Consider the following 20,326-nt stretch of genomic DNA (forward strand, 5'->3'; position numbering starts at 1 on the left):
ACACTATTATGGTGTCTTGCATTCAAAGCATTTGCTGCTACCCGCTCTGGTACGATGTCCACAGGGATTCATGTGAATATACACCACTTCATGTACTTATGTGGTTAATACTCAAGATTATTGAAGGGCACACTCATCTCATGAGGGCCTGGAGAACAAAAACAAACGTCATGAAAGATTGTTGAGTTTGGGCTACGTCTCTCCCAGACGTGTCTGTGGCCAGCTGGGCTGAGAGAGACTGAGAGCTGGCCTCTGTTATTTAGTGATTCTATTTGGCAGTGTGCTGACAGAAGCTCTCCACGTGGCCAGGCTGAGCTGGGCTAAGCAAGGCTGTGGTGTTTCCTGTTGGCTCTGTATGGCCACTCACCCTCTCCAGGAGCTTCTGCAGTTTGTGAGTCTTCTCATCTCGCAGTTTATCTCGGAGCTGCTGGGCCTTCAGCTGCTTCTCTTCATGTTTTTTCTTAGACTCTGCGATGGTTCTGCCAAATAAGACAGAAAAAACAACTTACACCTGCCATCCTGTCCTCTCCCCCAGTCGTTCAAAATAGGAGCGAACTTTGACATGCACCAAGATCTTTTCTCTGACAAACATCAGAGTGACATGAGGGTGTGTGTCTCACCTTTTGCGAGATGGGGAGGACAGTTTCTCGTGCATGTGGATTCCATGGCCAGGTGGTCTGGAAGGCTCCTCCTCCACGATGTCCCCCCAGGAGGTGCTCTGACGCCACGGCTCCCGCGCTGCAGAGAGAGGCGAGTCTGGACATTGACCACATCTGTGTCTTTAGCAAGAGCATCAACACTCAACCCATCTCCTTAGATTAGATATATTACAGTTAAACAGAAAAGAGATTTACCGTCATAGTCGGCTAGCATGTCACTCCAATCCATGTTGAATCCACCTCCACTGCCAATGCTGGCCTGGGGGAGAGATAATCAGTTCACGATCACTGGCAATCATATGGATATTACAAGGCGAGAAAAACTCAAGACCTGGGGGAAAGAGATCCTACCACTTCAAAAGCACTTCATATGACCAAAGAAAATTGAGAGAGTGTGAGGTATGTGTCTTACAGAGAAGTCACTCTCATTGTCAGTCTCCAGGTCATTGTTCTCAGCTTGGATCTCTCTGGTCAGCTGTTCCTCTTCAGCGATGGCGCTGGCGATAGCCTCCTCGTTGGCCTTCTCCAGGCGGTCAGCCAGCTCCTCCTTCTTTGCCAGGACCTCTGCCATGGACTGGGGCTGGACACACGGCACACACGCTCACATACAGCACTTTCTTACTCATTCAGGTTTCACTAAGCTCACTGGCAGTCAGGGTCTATCTGCACCTCTCTAAAATGCAGGAATGTTGTCTATTGCTTTTATCAAGATTTTGAAATATGTTATTACATGTATATACTGGTGGGCTTGGTGTGATCAACTTAAAAGATTCCATGAATTTTATATTCAAGAACAATGACTCTTAATTTCATACAGCTCTAAAGGTACTATTTAGAAAAGTTCCCAAGACCCTTAGTATCATAACATGTAAAAACAGAAAAGAACATCAAACCCAAAAGCACAAACCGCACCACACGATCAATCACAAGATCACAGGTGAGGAAGCATTCAGGAGTCATGCAGAACAAGTTCCCTGTGAGAATGATGAAATGGTGGAAGGAGGCACAACCATGGGACCAATTCACTGACATGGTGTAGGAATAAATAGTCTAAACAGCCTGATGAAGCCCAAAATGTCTCCATTTCTATTAGTCTTTACACTTACAACATGAACTTGACAAACTGCCTTTCCTTAGTCACAAATTACATTTACATTTTAGTAAATTTGAAAACGCTCTTATTTAGAGCGACTTACAGGAACATTTATGGTTAAGTGCCTTGCTCAACGGCACAGACAGGTTTTTCACCTTGTCGGATCGGGGATTTGACTCAGCAACCTTTCAGTTACACTCTTAACCTCTAGGCTACTTGCCATCCAATCACTATCAGGGAGGACAGACAGTTAACAGCACTCCAGTCCAGAGAGGCCAGAGCTCCAGTCTAACTTAATGAGGGAGAGGTTTCTCTCACCACTGAGGCAGTTTCTCTCTAACTAGGGGCCTGCAGTGCAGTCTAAACAGCACTGGGCTTATCTGAGCCACCCAAAGAGGCGTCTGGCCTGGCCCAGCACTAAGACCAGGTCTGCCTGTGTTTGATCTGAGCTTAGATAACTTCCCTGTAGACCATTTAGAAGCCCTCCATCTCTAGGTATAATGAATGGCCTTCAGAAGAGGTTCAGTTGCTGTGGAGGTATCTATGACAGTAGCCCTGCTAGTGAAGGAGGTTCTCCTCAATTAACTCCAGAGACTACATATGATGCCAAATGAGGCAGTAATAAACCTGACACAGGACAGTTGCTGATCACTTAATGCACAATGGAGACAGAAAACAAACTAATACCTGACACAGCCATTGTACACATGCCATGATCCCTGGCCCTTTGGGCTGAACCTGTCCCTGAACTGGATACCCTGTCACAGGTTCGCACCATTTCAGCTCAAAGCACAGTCGTTTTGATTAGTGGCCACTTCCTCAACACAGCATAACAACTGGGCCAGCCACTTCAGGAGTACCAGCAACAAGCATGATAGACACTGCTTTCTGAGCTCTCACAACAAGAGCCCCATGGACATCCTCTCACAGCCAACCACCAACACCCCCACACAAACTGTCCTGCCTACCTGGCACGGGGCTTTTCTGAGGGGGCTGTGCCGCCTGTCATGTTAGCACAATGTGGCTGGAGGCTCTGTAGATTGACTTTGTTTAGGCGCTGAAGGTCCATGGGGGATCCATGACCCCCTGCCCTGAGCCCTCCCCTCCCTCTGCTCCTCCATCTCTCAGCACTCACAGTGGAAAGCTCTTTGGGGTCCAGCACACTCTCCAGTTTCACCGCTGCCATGGGAGCCTCAGCCGGTCCTGGAGCAGATGTTGCCATGCCCTGTGACGTGCCCCCCGCAGTCCCCTTGTCCCCCAGAGCACAGGGCCCGTCCGTCTGGGCTGGGTCTAGGGATGGAGGGAGAGCTAGGGCAGGGACTGGTAGGGATAAGGCTAGGAATATCGTAGGGTCTGGGTCCTGGGTAAGGTAAAGGGTAGGGGCTGGTATGGGGGGAGGCGCGTCCTCACAGGGTGTGTTGACACAATGCCCCGAGTCTTGCGCACTGTCTGATGGGGGCTGTACCAACACAATCACACACACCATTCAAGGCATGCATATTCCAAACATTTCATGAGAGCAGTAAAAAACAAAAAGATTAAACACAGCTGAAAACACACATCATGCAAGGAGGTTGGCAATAACATGCCCTAAACATTCAATTCTCATCAAAACATCAAATAAACACAATGTGGAAATACATGAAATGTGTATTTCAAATAAGCAATGCCTAGAATACACCCATACCCAGTGTGTTCTGAGGCAATGAGTATTTATTTAATGAGAGGGAAAATAGCATATTTCTGCTTCTGAAGTGTCAGTGTACGAGCAATTGTGTTAAAACTGATATGCCCTGTCTGGAAAGGTTGTCTATGAATAATGTGGAGCCCAAAACCAAAACAATGTAAGTGATAAAACGGTCTTGTGTTACTCTGCTCCACGTCTCCTGTCGTCCTGAATAATTGATATCTGGGGACTGCTGGGAGGGTGAGTGACTTCAGGGCTCAGTACTAGGGATGTGCACGGTTATTTGAATATCCGAACAGACGTTAGTATTAGAATACTTGTGTGAGTATTCATTTTTGCAAATACATTTTTCTTTACCTGATTTGACTAAAAAGGCTTTTTCTAAATTAAATTGAAATATCAATGTGACATTCTTAGACAAGGACATACCATGACATTTCAAATGATTAATTTAATAAAACAAACTCTTCAATAGAATTTGGATGCACAGTGCTCCCCATAAAAAGACCGCTAGCCATCACGTGTGTAGCTTATGTTGGCCAATCAAAGTGGCAAAAAGGCTAAATGTGTAGCAAGTGGAGTGAGAGTTCACTCCCGCAGCGCAAGATGGAATACAATTACAGAATTAAAAGTTAGCGAAATGAGAATCAAATCCAATTTTATTAGCCACATGTGCCGAATACAACATGTGTAGGTAGACCTTACAGTGAAATGCTTACTTATGAGCCCCTAGCCAACAACGCAGTTAAAAAAATATATGAATAAGAAATAAAAGTAACAAGTAATTAAAGAGCAGCACTAAGATAACAATAGCGAGACTATATACAAGGGGGTACCGGTACAGAGTCAATGTGCAGCGGCACCGGTTAGCTGAGGTAGTATGTACATGTAGGAAGAGTAATTAACATGACTATCCATAGATGATAACAACAGAGAGTAGCAACGGTGTAAAAGAGGGGGAGGCGAGGCAATGCAAATAGTCTGGGTGGCCATTTTATTAGATGTTCAGGAGTCTTATGGCTTGGGGGTAGAATCTGTTTAGAAGCCTCTTGGACCTAGACTTGGCGCTCCAGTATTGCTTGCAGTGCAGTAGCAGAGAAAACACTCTATGAGGCTGGAGCCTGACAATTTTGTCGTGCCCTCTTCACGACTATCTTGGTGTGCTTTGACTATGTTAGTTTGTTGGTGATGTGGACACCAAGGACCTTGAAGCTCTCAACCTGCTCCACTACAGCCCCGTCGATGAGAATGGTGGCGTGCTCAGTCCTCCTTTTCCTGTAGTCCACAATCATCTCCTTTGTCTTGATCACATTGAGGGAGAGGTTGTCTGGCACCACATGGCCAGGTCTCTGACCTCCTCCCTATAGGCTTTCTCATCGTTGTCGGTGATCAGGCCTACCACTGTTGTGTCATCGGCAAACTTAATGATGGTGTTGGAGTAGTGCTTGGCCGTGCAGTCATGAGTGAACAGGGAGTACACGAGGGGACAGAGAACGCACCCCTGAGGGGCCGTGTTGAGGATCAGCGTGGCAGATGTGTTGTTACCTACCCTTACCACCTGGGGGCGGCCCGTCAGGAAGTCCAGGATCCAGTCGCAGAGGGAGGTGTTTAGTCCCAGGTTCCGTAGCTTAGTGATGAGCTTTGAGGGCACTATGGTGTTGAACGCTGAGCTGTAGTCAATGAATAGCATTCTCACAAAGGTGTTCCTTTTGCCCAGGTGGGAAAGGGCAGTGTGGCGTTCACTAGAGATTGCATCATCTGTGGATCTCTTAGGGCAGTATGGAAATTGGAGTGGGTCTAGGGTTTCTGGGACAATGGTGTTGTGGTGAGCCATGACCAGCATTCCAAAGCATTTCATGGCTACAGACGTGAGTGCAATGGGTCGGTAGTCATTTTGGCAGGTTACCTTAGTGCTCAGGGACTGTGGTGGTCTGCTTAACACATGTTGGTATGTTGGTATTACAGACTCGGACAGGGAGAAGTTGAAAATGTCAATGAAGACACTTGCCAGTTGGTCAGCTCATGCATGCAGTACACATCCTGGTAATCCGTCCGGCCCTGCAGCCTCGTGAATGTTGACCATGTTAAAGGTCTTACTCACATTGGCTGTGGAGAGTGTGATCACATAGTCTTCCAGAAAAGCTAGTGCTCTCATGCATGTTTCAGTGTTATTTGCCTCGAAGCGAGCGTAAAAGTAGTTTAGCTCATGTCACTGGGCAGACCTCGACTGTGCTTGCCTTTGTAGTCTGTAATGGATTGCAAGCCCTGCCACATCCGACAAGCATCAACGCCGGTGTAGTACGATTCGAGTCCTGTATTGACGCTTTGCCTGTTTGATGGTTCGTCGGAGGGCTTTGCACGATTTCTTATAAACACCTCCCTCTGCAACTGGGGTTAGAGTCCCGCTCCTTGAAAGCAGCAGCTCTGCCCTTTAGCTCAGTGCGAATGTTGCCTGTAATCCATAGCTTCTGGTTGGGGTATTACGTACGGTCACAGTGGGGACGACGTCGTCGATGCACTTATTGATGAAGCCAATGACTGATGTGGTGTACTCCTCAATGTAATCAGAGGAATCCCAGAACATATTCCAGTCTGTGCTAACAAAACAGTCCTGTAGCTTAGCATCTGCATCATCTGACCACTTTTTTATTGATCGAATCACTGGTGCATCCTGCTTTAAATTTTTGCTTGTAAGCAAGAATCAGGAGGATATAATTATGGTCAGATTTGCTAAATAGAGGGTGAGTGAGAGCTCTGTACGCATCTGTGTGTGGAGTAAAAGTGGTCCAGAGTTTTTTTCCCCTCTGGTTGCACATTTAACATGCTGATAGAAATTTGGTAAGACAGATTTAAGTTTCCCTGCATTAAAGTCCCCGACTACTAGGAGCACCGCCTCTGGGTGAGCGGTTTTCCTGTTTGCTTATGGCGAAATACAGCTCATTCCGTGCGGTCTTAGTGCTAGCATCAGTCTGTGGTGGTATGTAGACAGCTACAAAAAATACAGATGAAAACTCTCTAGGTAGATAGAGTATTTCATGATAAGCTGTAGAACACACTACCTCAGGCAAGCAAAACCTCGAGACTTCCTTAGATATCGTGCACCTATGTATTTTTGTAAATAACAGCTGAAGGAGTAGGATACAACGAGCAACCAACAGGTAGGCAGTTGTTTTATCTGAATGGGGTTGGGGAGAAAGCACAGCTTGTGGCCTCAATTAGCCTAGCTAGCTTCTCTATGCTACTACAGTCAAGACAGGCACTGTTTTACAGGATGATAAATAACATTGTGGCTGCTATAAGTTAGCTAGTCTTGGCTGTAACCGAGTTTCCTTGGCATCTCTGTCGCTCTCACTCAGTCTCCTCGCTACACACACAGCCCTTCGAAGCTGCAGCATTAGAGAAGAAGGGTCTGAAAGTGCGCCAGCCTCTCTCCCTCACGCAGCAGTGCTCAGTTTTAAAAACGTAGCTACGTACATGAAAAAAATACACAAAAAAAACATGTTATCCGACAAAAATACATGCCACTATTCGAATAGTAAAATTATTTTAACCCCCATCCCTACCTCCATCATGTGACCCTTCTCTGAGTCTCCTGTCATCTCCTCCAGGGGGTCGGGCTCCTCAGGGATTGGTTGTTCACACTGACCCTCGTCTTTGTCCAGGGGGCAGGGCCTGCCAGGGGGCTGCTGGTTCTCCTTGTTAATATCATCTTTAGGGCTGATGTGGGCCAGCACCGGGCTGACCTTCGCTACGATGGCGGCAGAGCGAGGCCGTGCCGGACGCCCACGCTGTACTGTCTCCCAGCCATCAGAGTCCTTCTTACCTGTACACAGTGAAGGACACACACACTCATTAGAAGTGTTGCTCCGCAAACATCAATCATAAGAGGATACACACCCTGAGGGGTTTACATGCACCAATTATTTAAAAAAACACGAAACCATGTAAGGATCATATAGTGCAGCCTCTAAATTTCATGCGGGGACTCTGCTTACCTGGTTTCTCTGCGGGATAGTTGTTGACTTGGCTGGGGACAGGAAGTGACTGGGAGGACTTGACCCGGTCAGCCCAGCTGGGGCCTGTGTGGGACAGACGAGCTACGGCCAGTGTGGGTGGAGGACCACTGGAGAGATGAACACAAATCACTCAAAACCAGATGAGCACAATGTCAACATACACAGAAGCATTTCACCACAGAGATCAGTATAAATTATTTGTTTTAATAGACAGCTTCTCCTCTACACAACTGCCGGTCCAACAGTACATTTTAAACCAGTGGTCACCAACCTTTTCTGAGTCGAGATCACTTTCGCAGTCAAAAAGCTAGCATCGATCCACCACTCAGATTAATTTTTTACATTACTTTTTTAATTTTTTTACATGACATTAATGTTACATTCTAGAAAGATGGAAACTAAGTTGGATGACCGTTCAAAACGATTTTCCCCGGAGGGAGCTAGTTTTTTTTCTTCCAGTGTTCCCAGTTGTCTTGAACGCACTGAAGTTCAGTTTTTAGTCTCAGCAGAGGGAGGGAGAGAGCAGCAGAGGGTCTGCCTCTCACAATCCCTGCTCTCTACTTCCTTTCCTCGGGTGAGACTGACCAGAAAGGGAACAGTCTTCCACCTGATGGCGAAACTCAAGTAGCACCGCATCTGCCTCATGCACAAATTCATGTTGTTGCTATGACCAGAGAAAGTGAAATATTCCTCAATATTAAAATACACAAGATGCTAATAATAAAAATGCAGGGCTATCGATACACCTGGCTACTCATTCATTGCAGCTGCAGCACGAGTGGAAGTAGGGAGAAGCACGTTTTATGCTTCGTAATAGTGTTGAACAAAAACAGTGTTGACAGTGCTGAATGAAATTGGACATAAACTCACTCATAAAAACTGCAGCGCTTTGGTATATTCTTTGACAGTTTCTCTCCGGTCATGATTTTAAAAGTTATGAAATCTCAGGAAGGCTAGTATCAAACTGTGGCTAGGGTCATGGAAGACATAGGCAAGGTGATTTGAGCTATCCTATTGGCCAGCGCAGTATGTGCACAGATCTCCCGGTCCTCTTTTCAAACAAATTAAGTGGTTCAAAATGGCAACACTTTGCTTAAGGTGCACAGGGCCTCTGAATCAAGTGCACCTACTGTACCGCCAACAGAGCAACACAAATAACAATAAATAAATAGACTAGGAATGCATTGAAGATCGACCGGTCGGTGACCACTGTTCTAAATAATGGCTGTGACGTCACTGACTACTCTAGCAAGAGTAATAAGAGGTGACCATAAGGTGAGCAGCGCCATCTGCCTCACCCAGGCTGGTGTCTGACCCAGGCTTTCCTCCCTACACACTCAGGGTCTACAAACCTCCCTAATGATCAATACCCATTTCCTGGAGCATCCGATTACAGGGCACCGCACATATTGAACCGATGGTTCAGCAGTCTTTAACCACACTTTTATCTATACCTCCCACTGTTTCTGTGGCGTGGCTAGTGAGACTTGACAAATTACATTAAACAAATGCCTCAACATCAGCAATCAATCCCCTTACCAGCAGATCACAGAGCAGCCACTACCAACCCAGACCAGTTGGCACATCATATTGCACATTGATTTATTAATTAGAAGTTTCTAATGCTATTTTTTTATCAAATTAGCATTGCTGTTCCCTTTACTCCAACTGTGAACATGTAATGATGGCTGACTGTATTACACAGAATATAGCTGAGAGGAAACAGAGGACATGCTGCTGCCCAGAATGTGCTGATGGGGAGTAAAGTGAGGAGGGATTTTGATGACTGCCGTATAATGGTGTGTGTTCATAATGACTGGCAGTCATTACATTAATATGATGGTAAGCACTTTGAGTTCAAACCAGAAAAGAGTTGGAGAAATCTTACCCAAAGTTTAGGGCGCGGCGACCACTAGGTGAGTGGACAATCCTGTCAGATGAGGGGCTGGGCATCACATGACGACCTGGGGACATCTTACGCACTTCCCAAGCCAAAGACGTGGGTCTGGATTCAGAGAGGACAAATAAAATAAAAATATATATATAAAATTGTAATATACTGTAGTACCATAGGGGGAGATTTGGATCTCACTTTAGATAAAAACAATTTAACTTATGGGAACACAGAAACATACACAAAAGTTGCAGGTTGACTGACCGATTAACAGCCTACTTTAAAATGTACAACTTGGGAGGCAACTTAAAAGCTTGGATTTTTATACCCATTTAAAATGGTGTTGTGGTCATTGTGTTAAAGAGGAGCCAATAAACGGGTGGATCACCTTGAATTACAGCCAAGGCAAGCCTATTGATTGATCTAGTGTGTTTGAGACTCAAAGCCAGGGAGCAGAGATGGCACTTAGAGGTTCCCCTCAGGGAGCGAGCGAGCGAGCCAGAGAGAGAAAAGAAGAGAGCCAAGGCATAGATAGATCACCTGTTCTGGGCATCTGTTTTCTCCAACTTCTCCTGCAGCTGGATCCAGTCAATTAGAGCTTTAAAGTCCCGCACATAGTTGTCCAACATCATCAGCACCTCCTGAAATAAAGACATGTCTTTTAGACACAGACAGGGGGACATTTCAGTGGAGCCATCATCCACATATCGGGTAGGCAGGTAGCCTAGTGGTTAGAGCGTTGGGCCAGCAACTGAAATGGTGCTGGATTGAATCCCCGAGCTGACAAGATAAAAATCTGTTGTTCTGAACAAGGCAGTTAACCCACTGTTCCCTGGTAGGTCATCATTGTAACTAAGAATTTGTTCTTAACTGACTTGCCTAGTTAAATAAAACAAATGCAAACATATCAGGACAATGAGAAACTACTTGGTCGATGGTTGTTGCTCAATATGAGATAATGTGACTAGAAAACAATTTATACAACAGCCAACTTTCTGGGACATAGACATGTCTTATATGGGCAAGAAATCTTAAATTCTTGTCAATCTAACTGCAGTGTCGAATTTACAATAGCTATTACAGAAGAAAATACCCTACTAATGTTTGAGGATAGTGCACAACAACTAAACACTTATCACGGCAACTGATTTGATACACTCACCACTGAAGGTAAATAATGTACTTACATTCAGTAATATTGCTCTCATTTGTCATCCTGAGGGTCCCAAAGATAAAATGTAGCATAGTTTCGTTTGATAAAATCTATTTTTATCTATCTAATTTTTTTTTTTTTACATTTTTTTTAACCTTTATTTAACTAGGCAAGTCAGTTAAGAACAAATTATTATTTTCAATGACGGCCTAGGAACAGTGGGTTAACTGGCTGTTCAGGGGCAGAACGACAGATTTGTACCTTGTCAGCTCAGGGGTTTGAACTTGCAACCTTCCAATTACTAGTCCAACGCTCTAACCACTAGGCTACCCTGCTGGGAGTGTGTAATTATTTGTATTTGTATGTTCTCTATAGTTATATATTGATGTATAATGTATAAATTGACCAATTTGGCACATTTGGGTAAACTCCTGGTAGACTTGATGAAAAATATTGTGTAGTGAGGTAATTCTTCACTGTAGCAGTCTGAAGCTTAGCACACACTACTGTCATCTTGTGGACAAAATCGAAATTACACCTAGAATCCTCTCTTGCATTCAGCAGATTTAAATAGAAAATGCATGTTCTTTGGTATATATTATCTTTTACCAGATCTAATGTGTTATATTCTCCTATATTAATTTCACATTTCCTTTCAAATGGTATCAAGAATATGCATATCCTTGCTTCAGGTCCTGAGCTACATGCAGTTAGATGGGTGCCATTTTAGGCAGAAATAAATAAATAAATAAATCACTTTGGAAGCTAAGCCCCAGTGAAGGAGAGTGGCACAGATATCTGCCCCCTTTGTAGTGTCTTTATTTGGGGAGAATCTCAGAGGCTCTATCCAACTCCAATCTAACAGCACACTGGGGCTCCAGTAAACCCCCCCTCTATAAAACAGAGAGGGATGGTTATCTGGGCCAGGCCCAGTGAGTGGAGCTCATCTCACCCGCACACACAGGTAGGAGGCCCGCTATTCAGCCCAGAACAAGGGAGGACAAAAGGAGCTCAGTAAAATACTTCTCCCTGCCCCACTGATCCACCACAAGAGGTGGGGCTGAAATTACCAATGACATTACTAGAGGGGCCAAGACAAATTGAATTGGCTTGTAATCATTTCTTGCTACTGGCACAGGAAGAGTCTGGTGACGCCACCTCATTGTCCATCTGATACCTAATCTCAGAGTTTAGGAGCTAGAACTCTACCCACTGTTCATTTCCCAGCCTCTGTGAAGGTAGCTATCGAAATACAAAATCTTATAGCAGTCAAACTGGTAGGCTACATAATGAGTCACATTTCTTTAAATTATTATAGGCCATCTAACAGGGTCAGTTGTGAAGACTAGAGGCTGTCCCCTCAGCCCAACACAGAGCTCTAGTGAAACAAACAGAGGGGGCATACTAGGATGGGAAGACTTGACAGGATTCTACACTAACATTATTACATTGATTTTGATAGATTTACTGTAACAGGAAAGGAGACAGACTGAAATAATAATAAATAAATAACAAGTGCAACATTATTTATTGCAGTTTTTAAAGTGCCATGTGTTCTTTTCTGAAAAATCCTCTAGAGGTCAGTTTTTGAAAAAATGATACTTCATACCAAAAGGATACCACAGTAACAGGATTTTGCTCTCAAAAATCTCACTTTTTAATAGAACATTCAATTGTGTTGTTTTTCAAAGTCCACAACAATGCTTAAACCATTTCAAGTCTTTAAAAAATGTGAGAAATGTTGAATTTTTTGTGTGCGTAGTTAGTTACCCTTCAATTCAGGTGTGCACAAGCCAGTCAGTTGTTTGGCTAGCTGTGTTTCTGTAGGGCACTCGTGATGGAGTTTTCAAAACAAATTGCCACAGGATTGATGCAAATAATCATGATTCTGCCAGGTAAGCATAGACTACTTTGTAGTTAGTTATCTTTTAAAAATTGCCTTTCTGTCTAATAGAAACTGGTTACTCTATCATTAGCATGCTAACCGCTATACAACGTGGTAGACATATAGACCCTATGCGCTGCCGCACACAGCAGGCAGCACACTGGGCCAGTGCCAACAGAAAGCTATTTGCCGGAATGAAAAATATACTGTCCTGGGTCAAGATCTGACAGGAAAAAAAACGAGACTGCATCATTTCAATAGTAGGTGATTTTATCTTTCATTTGCCGTCTGAGCAAGTAACCTATATCTGGTTCATACAGACATTGGAAAGTCAAAGTCAAGGCCTTTTTCAAGTACTGAATTCAAATTTTCAGGGACTGTATGCATTAATGTATGCATTACCACTTTTTAATAGGCCTACCCAATTGCATTATGCATTGACATTCACGTTATTTTTATATTTTAAAATATGTCAGAATAATGTGGCCATTGCCTGACTAAATAGACAGCATGCGAGACAAACACACTAATGAAGTCTGTCCATGTGGTAGCTAGTCAGTATCACCATTTGAGATGTTCAAGAGTTAGTGGTTACTGTATCATGTTTCAAAAAAGAGAAAGTGACCAAAAAGCAGTTTCCTATGCAATGAAACTTTACAAGGAAAATCAAGTTGAACAACACTCGTCTTGCTCACAGTGTCTCCTGACCCCTGCTGTCTCAGCCTCCAGTATTTATGCGGCAGTAGTTTATGTGTCAGGGGGCTAGGGTCAGTTTGTTATATCTGGAGTACTTCTCCGGTCTTATCCGGTGTCCTGTGTGAATTTAAACTATGCTCTCTCTAATTCTCTCTTTCTCTCTCGGAGGAGGACTTGAGCCCTAGGACATGCCTCAGGACTACCTGGCATGATGACTCCTTGCTGTCCCCAGTCCACCTGACCGTGCTGCTGCTCCAGTTTCAACTGTTCTGCCTGTGATTATTATTATTATTATTATTATTATTATTATTTGACCATGCTGGTCATTTATGAACATTTGAACATCTTGGCCATGTTCTGTTATAATCTCCACCCAGCACAGCCAGAAGAGGACTGGCCACCCCTCATAGCCTGGTTCCTCTCTAGGTTTCTTCCTTGGTTTTGGCCTTTCTAGGGAGTTTTTCCTAGCCAACGTGCTTCAACACCTGCATTGTCTGTTTGGGGTTTTAGGCTGGGTTTCTGTACAGCACTTTGAGATATCAGCTGATGTACGAAGGGCTATATAAATACATTTGATAATAACTACATGTGGTTTTACAGATTGGCACAACATCATTCAACGGCGGAAAACAAACGAAAGCACCTAAGCGTCATCTCTCATAACTGATCAGAAATTAAAATGACAGAATAATTATATCAGAGAAGTAGAACTTCTAATTTGGCTACCATAACTTCAATTAATTTTCAAGGACCAAAAGAGCCTAGAGGATTTTCAAGGCAGGCTATTCCATGATGAGTGAATTGCGCATCGCAAATATTCAACCAAGACTTTTGAAATACCAGGGGCCAATCAATATGAACCTTCCCTTCAGAGTGTGGTTAAAATGTACGCACAGTCATGACCATGCTTATACACAATGCCAACTGGTGGAATAAGGGAACTGCTTGTCAAGCGTAGCCTACTGAGTAAGGAAAATACATGCTGAAAATGTGTGAAATTGTGAAAGAGTAATAATTTCCATTCTGAATTCATGCAACATACAGTATCTTGACAGGCTAGATCATATCATTTGACACGGGAAAACGAGTGAGAGATGGCTGATGGCTGATCTTGTTCTGTTGGAAGATTTGGCACATGCTGCACTTAGCGCATTTTAGAGACAGGTGGGACTTTTTTTGCATTATCAGATATCGTTTTCCAATACCAATGTAACAGGATTTTTGCAATGATTTAAAACCTATTTTAGAAAGGCAAACTACTAATGCCATTCCGGTGCACATCCAAGTGCTACCCACCCTCCGGTATTTGGCAACGGGCACGTTTCAGCGGGAGCTTGCCGATCGGCATCTCACAACCACCAATGAGCTGATGTTTCAAGTCAAAGTTTATTTGTCATGTGCGCCAAATAAAACAGGCCTTACAGTGAAATGCTTACTTACAAGCTCTAACCAATAGTGAAAAATAGGGTATTAGGTGAACAATAGGTAAGAAAAGAAATAAAACAGTAAAAAGACAGGCTACATACAGTAGCGAGGCTAAAAACGTAGCGAGGTTACATACAGACATCGGTTAGTCAGGCTGATTGAGGTAGTACTATGTACATGTAGATATGGTTAAAGTGACTATGCATATGATGAACAGAGAGTAGCAGTAGCATAAAAGAGGAGTTGGCGGGTGGTGGGACACAATACAGATCGCCCGGTTAGCCAATGTGCGGGAGCACTGGTTGGTTGGCCCAATTGAGGTAGTATGTACATGAATGTATAGTTAAAGTGACTATGTATATACAGTGGGGCAAAATAGTATTTAGTCAGCCACCAATTGTGCAAGTTCTCCCACTTAAAAAGATGAGGCCTGTAATTTTCATCATAGGTACACGTCAACTATGACAGACAAAATGAGGGAAAAAAAATCCAGAAAATCATATTGTAGGATTTTTTATGAATTTATTTGCAAATTATGGTGGAAAATAAGTATTTGGTCACCTACAAACAAGCAATATTTCTGTCTCTCACAGACCTGTAACTTCTTATTTAAGAGGCTCCTCTGTCCTCCACTCGTTACCTGTATTAATGGCACCTGTTTGAACTTGTTATCAGTATAAAAGACCTGTCCACAACCTAGAGAAAACAGTCTATGACTGGGGTGGCTGGGGTCCATGGCAATTTTTAGGGCCTTCCTCTGACACCGCCTGGTGTAGAGGTCCTGGATGGCAGGCAGCTTAGCCCCAGTGATGTACTGGGCCGTACGCACTACTCTCTGTAGTGCCTTGCAGTCAGAGGTTGAGCAATTGTCGTACCATGCAGTGATGCAACCATGCTCTTGATGTTGCAGCTGTAGAACCTTTTGAGGATCTCAGGACCCATGCCGAATCTTTTTAGTTTCCTGAGGGGAATAGGCTTTGTTGTGCCCTCTTCATGGCTGTCTTGGTGTGTTTGGACCATTCTAGTTTGTTGTTGATGTGGACACCAAGGAACTTGAAGCTCTCAACCTGCTCCACTACAGCCCCGTCAATGAGAATGGGGGTGTGCTCCGACCTCCTTTTCCTGTAGTCCACAATCATCTCCTTGGTCTTGGTTACGTTGAGGGATAGGTTGTTATAATGGCACCACCCGGCCAGGTCTCTGACCTCCTCCCTATTGGCTGTCTCGTCTTTGATCAGGCCTACCACTGTTGTGTCATCTGCAAACTTAATGATGGTGTTGGAGTCGTGCCTGGTCATGCTGTCGTGGGTGAACAGGGAATACAGGAGGGGACTGAGCACGCACCCCTGGGGAGCTCCAGATTTGAGGATCAGCGTGGCAGATGTGTTGCTACCTACTCTCACCACCTGGGGGGGGGGGGGCGTCAGAGGGAGGTGTTTAGTCCCAGGATCCATAGCTTAGTGATGAGCTTTGATGCAACAATTTCTAAGATTTTAGTGAGTTACAGATCATATAAGGAAATCAGTCAATTGAAATAAATGCATTAGGCCCTAATCTATTGATTTCATATGACTGGGAATACAGATATGCATCTGTTGGCCACAGACCCCTTAAAAGGGGTAGGGCCATGGATAAAAATAAACATATTTCAAAAATCAGTATCTGGTGTGACTGACCACCATTTGCTTCACATAGCATTAGATTCAGGCTGTTGATTGTGGAATGTTGTCCTACTCAATGGCTGTGCAAAGTTGCTGGATATTAGCGGGAACTAGAATGCGCTGTTGTACATGTCGATCCAGAGCATCCCAAACATGCTTAATGGGTCACATGTCAGGTGAGTATGCAGGCCATGGAAGAACTGGGAGTGCTTCAGCTTCCAGGAATTGTGTACAGATCCTTGCGACATGGAGCCGTGCATTATCATGCTGAAACATGAGGTGATGCCAGCAGATGAACGGCACGACAATGGGCCTCAGGATCTTGTCACGGTATCTCAGTGCCTTCAAACTGCCATCTATAAAAATGCAATTGTGTTTGTTGTCTGTAGTTTATGCCTTGCCATACCATAACCCCACCGCCACCACGGGCACTCGGTTCACAGCATTGACATCAGCAAAACGCTCATCCACACAACGCCCGGAACAGTTGAAACCGGGATTCATCCGTGAAGAGCACACTTCTCCAGCGTGCCATTGGCCATCGAAGGTGAACATGTTCCCACTGAAGTCAGTTATGACGCCAAACTGCAGTCAGGTCAAGACCCTGGTGAGGACACCGAGCACCCAAATTAGCTTCCCTGAGACTGTTTGACAGTTTGTGCAGAAATTATTTGGTTTTGCAAACCCACAGTTTCAGGTGGCTGGTCTCAGATGATCCCTCAGGTGAAGAAACCGGATGTGGAAGTCCTGGACTGGCGCGGTAGTCTGTGGTTCTGAAGCCGGTTGGACATACTTGCCAAAATCTCAAAAACGACAGTAGAGAAATTAACACTGTCATCTGCTCTGGTGGACATTCCTGCAGTCAGCATTCCAATTGCACATTCCCTCAACTTGAAACATCTGTGGCATTGTGTTGTGTGACAAAACTGCACATTTTAGAGAGTGGCCTTTTATTGTCCTCAGCACAAGGTGCACCTGTGTAATGATCATGCTGTTTAATCACCTTCTTGAGATGCTACACCTGTCAGGTGGATGGATTATCTTGGCAAAGGAGAAATGCTCACTAACAGGGATGTAAACTAATTTGTGCATAAAATGAGAGAAATAAGCTTTTTGTGCATACGGAACATTTCTGAGCCTTTGATTTTAGCTCATGAAACATGGGACCAACACTTTACATGTTGTATTTATATTTTTGTTCAGTGTATAGCATTATTACCCAATTTTTTTTTTCCACGGGCCCAAGTGGGCCACTGACGGTTATGATGGACTGGCCCAGAGGGTTTCCAAAACCTCCCCTATAGGCTATGTCGAGCCCTGACACACACAGACAGGGGCATTCCAGTGCTGTTGTTGCCTCTTCCGATTTTTGGTCAATTGCACATTACGGTTTGAATAAAAAAAAAATAGTGAACCAAGAACTGTGACCTAGTAAACAGTGAACAATTAAAAATGTGACTGTTTGGTTGCAGTATCGAACCCTGCTAGAGCCTGTCTGTTGCCTGCTCAGAAATCAGCCCAGGCAGAGCTCTAGTGAAACAGACGTTGGTGATTGATGGGGAGTGTGGAGGGAGTGGTAATTGAGACTAAAGCTTCACAGTGCTTTTAGTTAATAGACAAGTCAGGCCAGTGAAAGATGTGTCCAGCAGCAGGCCTGCTGATTAGTTAGTTAACAGCATCAGCCAGGTCCTCCGCTGCTGCCGACTTCATTTGATTTTGAAGGGACCACAGCTGAAAGGAGGCAAAACAACTACATTCATGACAAACTAAAAACACTTACCCACAAATACTACTCCCCTAAATAGAAATACTTAAGATTTCCTGAGGACTGCATAAAGATCTAAACCCACTAGATAGAGGTCAAATGAAGCCTGGTGAGCAGTAAAAAGGTGGTCATTCTGGTAATAATTCAATTAAAACGTTTAGATGAGTGAAAGCCAATTCAATTTCACTTTTAGTTTCTAACAATATATTGTGTGTCAATTATCTGTTTTTGCCTTGAAGTTTCTCCAATGTCATACTTTATGATGCAGTAGATGCCTTCTACAGTAGCTCTCCATTCAAGAGAACTCAGAGCCTCCTCCCCTGCACGGTAGTGTAGTATGTGTCATAAATCAGGAACCGGACGGAACAAATGGTTGATAAGAACCAATTAGACCTGGGGGATGTGGGTTCAAGAGATGTGAACATTACCAATATACAAGCATGAATCAGATTGCGGCAGGCTCTACTGGCTGGGGGGGAACCACAAAAGATGAACCAGTGTTGATGAAAGTGCTGAATGGTCTCTGTTGGTCTGTTAGTCTCATTCAAAAAACACAAGCACACTATTGAAATCTCCTCACAGTTCTTAACACTCCCTGCAGAAATGTAAAAATGTCTCTTTAAACTAAAGATATCTGGGCTGAGTCTCAATCCAGCACATCCAACGATGTCGCCCTTCCGCATCTGCAGTGGTAGGTGACAGAGCTACAGCTGTGTTTGTCAGACTTTGAGACATCCCGAAAATCTGTCATCTCACAAAAAATGGTTTGGCCTACATACTATTACCCCTATATGGAAGATGAGACTCTCACGAACATGTCGGTTGTTTTGCTCTAAGAACCCCACAAGAGTCACAAGACTCATATGAAGTCAGTACAGCCGATCTGCCAACTTCTGTCTGTAGCATTAGAACAGTTTGGGCTACAAACTAATGACCCCATTATGGAAAGGCGAGTCTCTCACGAACAATTACATGTTGGACGCCCACAAGCCTCACTAGACTTGTCTGAAGGTACCCCAGTGCAAGTTTAAAAATGAATGTAAGTATACGGTGCATTCGGAAAGTATTATTTACTTAAGTATTCAAAACCTTTGCAATGAGACTCAGAGTTGAGCTCAGGTGCATCCTATTGTCCATTGATCCTTCTTGAGATGTTTCTACAACTTGGAGTCCACCTGTGTTAAATTCAATTGATTGGACATGATTTGGAAAGGCACACAGCTGTCTATATAAGGACCCAGTTGACAGTGCATGTCAGAACAAAATCCAAGCAATGAGGTTGCAGGAATTGTCCGTAGAGCTCCGAGACATCATTGTGTCGAGTCACAGATCTGGGGTAGTCTACAAACACATTTCTGCAGCATTAAAGTTCCACAAGAACACAATGACTTCCATTATTCTTAAATGGAAGAAGTTTGAGCTGGCCACCCGGCCAAACTGAGCAATTGGGGGAGAAGGGCCTTGGTCAGTGAGGTGACTAAGAACCCGATGGTCACTCTGACAGTGCTCCAGAGTTCCTCTGTGGAAATGGGAGAACCTTCCAGAAGGACAACCATCTCTGCAACCCTCCACCAATCTGGCCTTTATGGTAGAGTGGCTAGATGGAAACCAGTTGTACAACTGAAATGTGTCTTCTGCATTTAACCTAACCCCACTGAATCAGAGAGGTGCGGATTGCTGCCTTAATCGACATCCACGTCTTCGGCGCCCGGTGAACAGTGGGTTTAACTGCCTTTCTCAGGGGCAGGACGAAAGACAGCCCACTCTGAGTTTGCCAAAGGGCACCTATAGGACTCTGACCATGAGAAACAAGATTCTCGGGTCTGATGAAAACCAGATTGAACTCTTCGGCCTGAATGCCAAGTGTCACGTCTAGAGAAAACCTGGCACCATCCCTAAGGTGAAGCATGGTGGTGGCAGCATCATGCTGTGAGGATGTGTTTCAGCAGCAGGGACTGGGAGACTAGTCAGAATCAAGGGAAAGATGAAAGGAGCAAAGTACAGAGAGATCCTTGATGGAAACCTGCTCCAGGAACGACCTCAGACTGGGGTGAAGGTTCACCTTCCAACAGGACAACGACCCTAAGCACACAGCCAAGACAACACAGAAGTGGTTTCGGGACAAGTCTCTGAATGTCCTTGAGTGGCCCAGGCAGAGCCCGGACTTGAACACGATCAAACATCTCTGGAGAGACCTGAAAAACTCCCCAAATACAGGCGTGCCAAACTTGTAGCATCATACCCCAAGAGTCGAGACTCTAATCGCTGCCAAAAGGTGCTTCAACAAAGTACTGAGCAAAAGGTCTGAATACTTATGTAAATGCGATATTTAATTTGTGGGAAAAGTCAAGGGGTCTGAATACTTCCCGAATGCACTCTATATGGAAGTAGT

General features: G+C 44.3%; 1 protein-coding gene across 6 annotated transcripts in view; it reads right to left on the reverse strand.

The window, feature by feature from the left end:
* LOC109889365 (S phase cyclin A-associated protein in the endoplasmic reticulum) overlaps nucleotides 1-20,326 on the reverse strand; it is a 97,260-nt gene that overhangs the window by 66,849 nt on the left and 10,085 nt on the right. For 2 of the 6 annotated variants that reach the window (XM_020480755.2, XM_031822782.1), the window contains exons 5-13: nucleotides 9,890-9,990; nucleotides 9,344-9,460; nucleotides 7,435-7,562; nucleotides 7,003-7,262; nucleotides 2,888-3,211; nucleotides 1,072-1,239; nucleotides 855-918; nucleotides 621-756; nucleotides 368-479 (exon numbers count right to left, since the gene is read on the reverse strand). In XM_020480755.2, coding sequence (XP_020336344.1) covers nucleotides 368-479; nucleotides 621-756; nucleotides 855-918; nucleotides 1,072-1,239; nucleotides 2,888-3,211; nucleotides 7,003-7,262; nucleotides 7,435-7,562; nucleotides 9,344-9,460; nucleotides 9,890-9,990 — 1,410 coding nt within the window. The remainder of the gene's footprint in view (nucleotides 1-367; nucleotides 480-620; nucleotides 757-854; nucleotides 919-1,071; nucleotides 1,240-2,887; nucleotides 3,212-7,002; nucleotides 7,263-7,434; nucleotides 7,563-9,343; nucleotides 9,461-9,889; nucleotides 9,991-20,326) is intronic. The other 4 variants (XM_031822784.1, XM_020480758.2, XM_020480756.2 and 1 more) reach the window with 3 other exon arrangements.

The sequence above is a fragment of the Oncorhynchus kisutch genome, linkage group LG4 (genome assembly GCF_002021735.2).
Source record: "Oncorhynchus kisutch isolate 150728-3 linkage group LG4, Okis_V2, whole genome shotgun sequence".
Taxonomy (NCBI): Eukaryota; Metazoa; Chordata; class Actinopteri; order Salmoniformes; family Salmonidae; genus Oncorhynchus; species Oncorhynchus kisutch.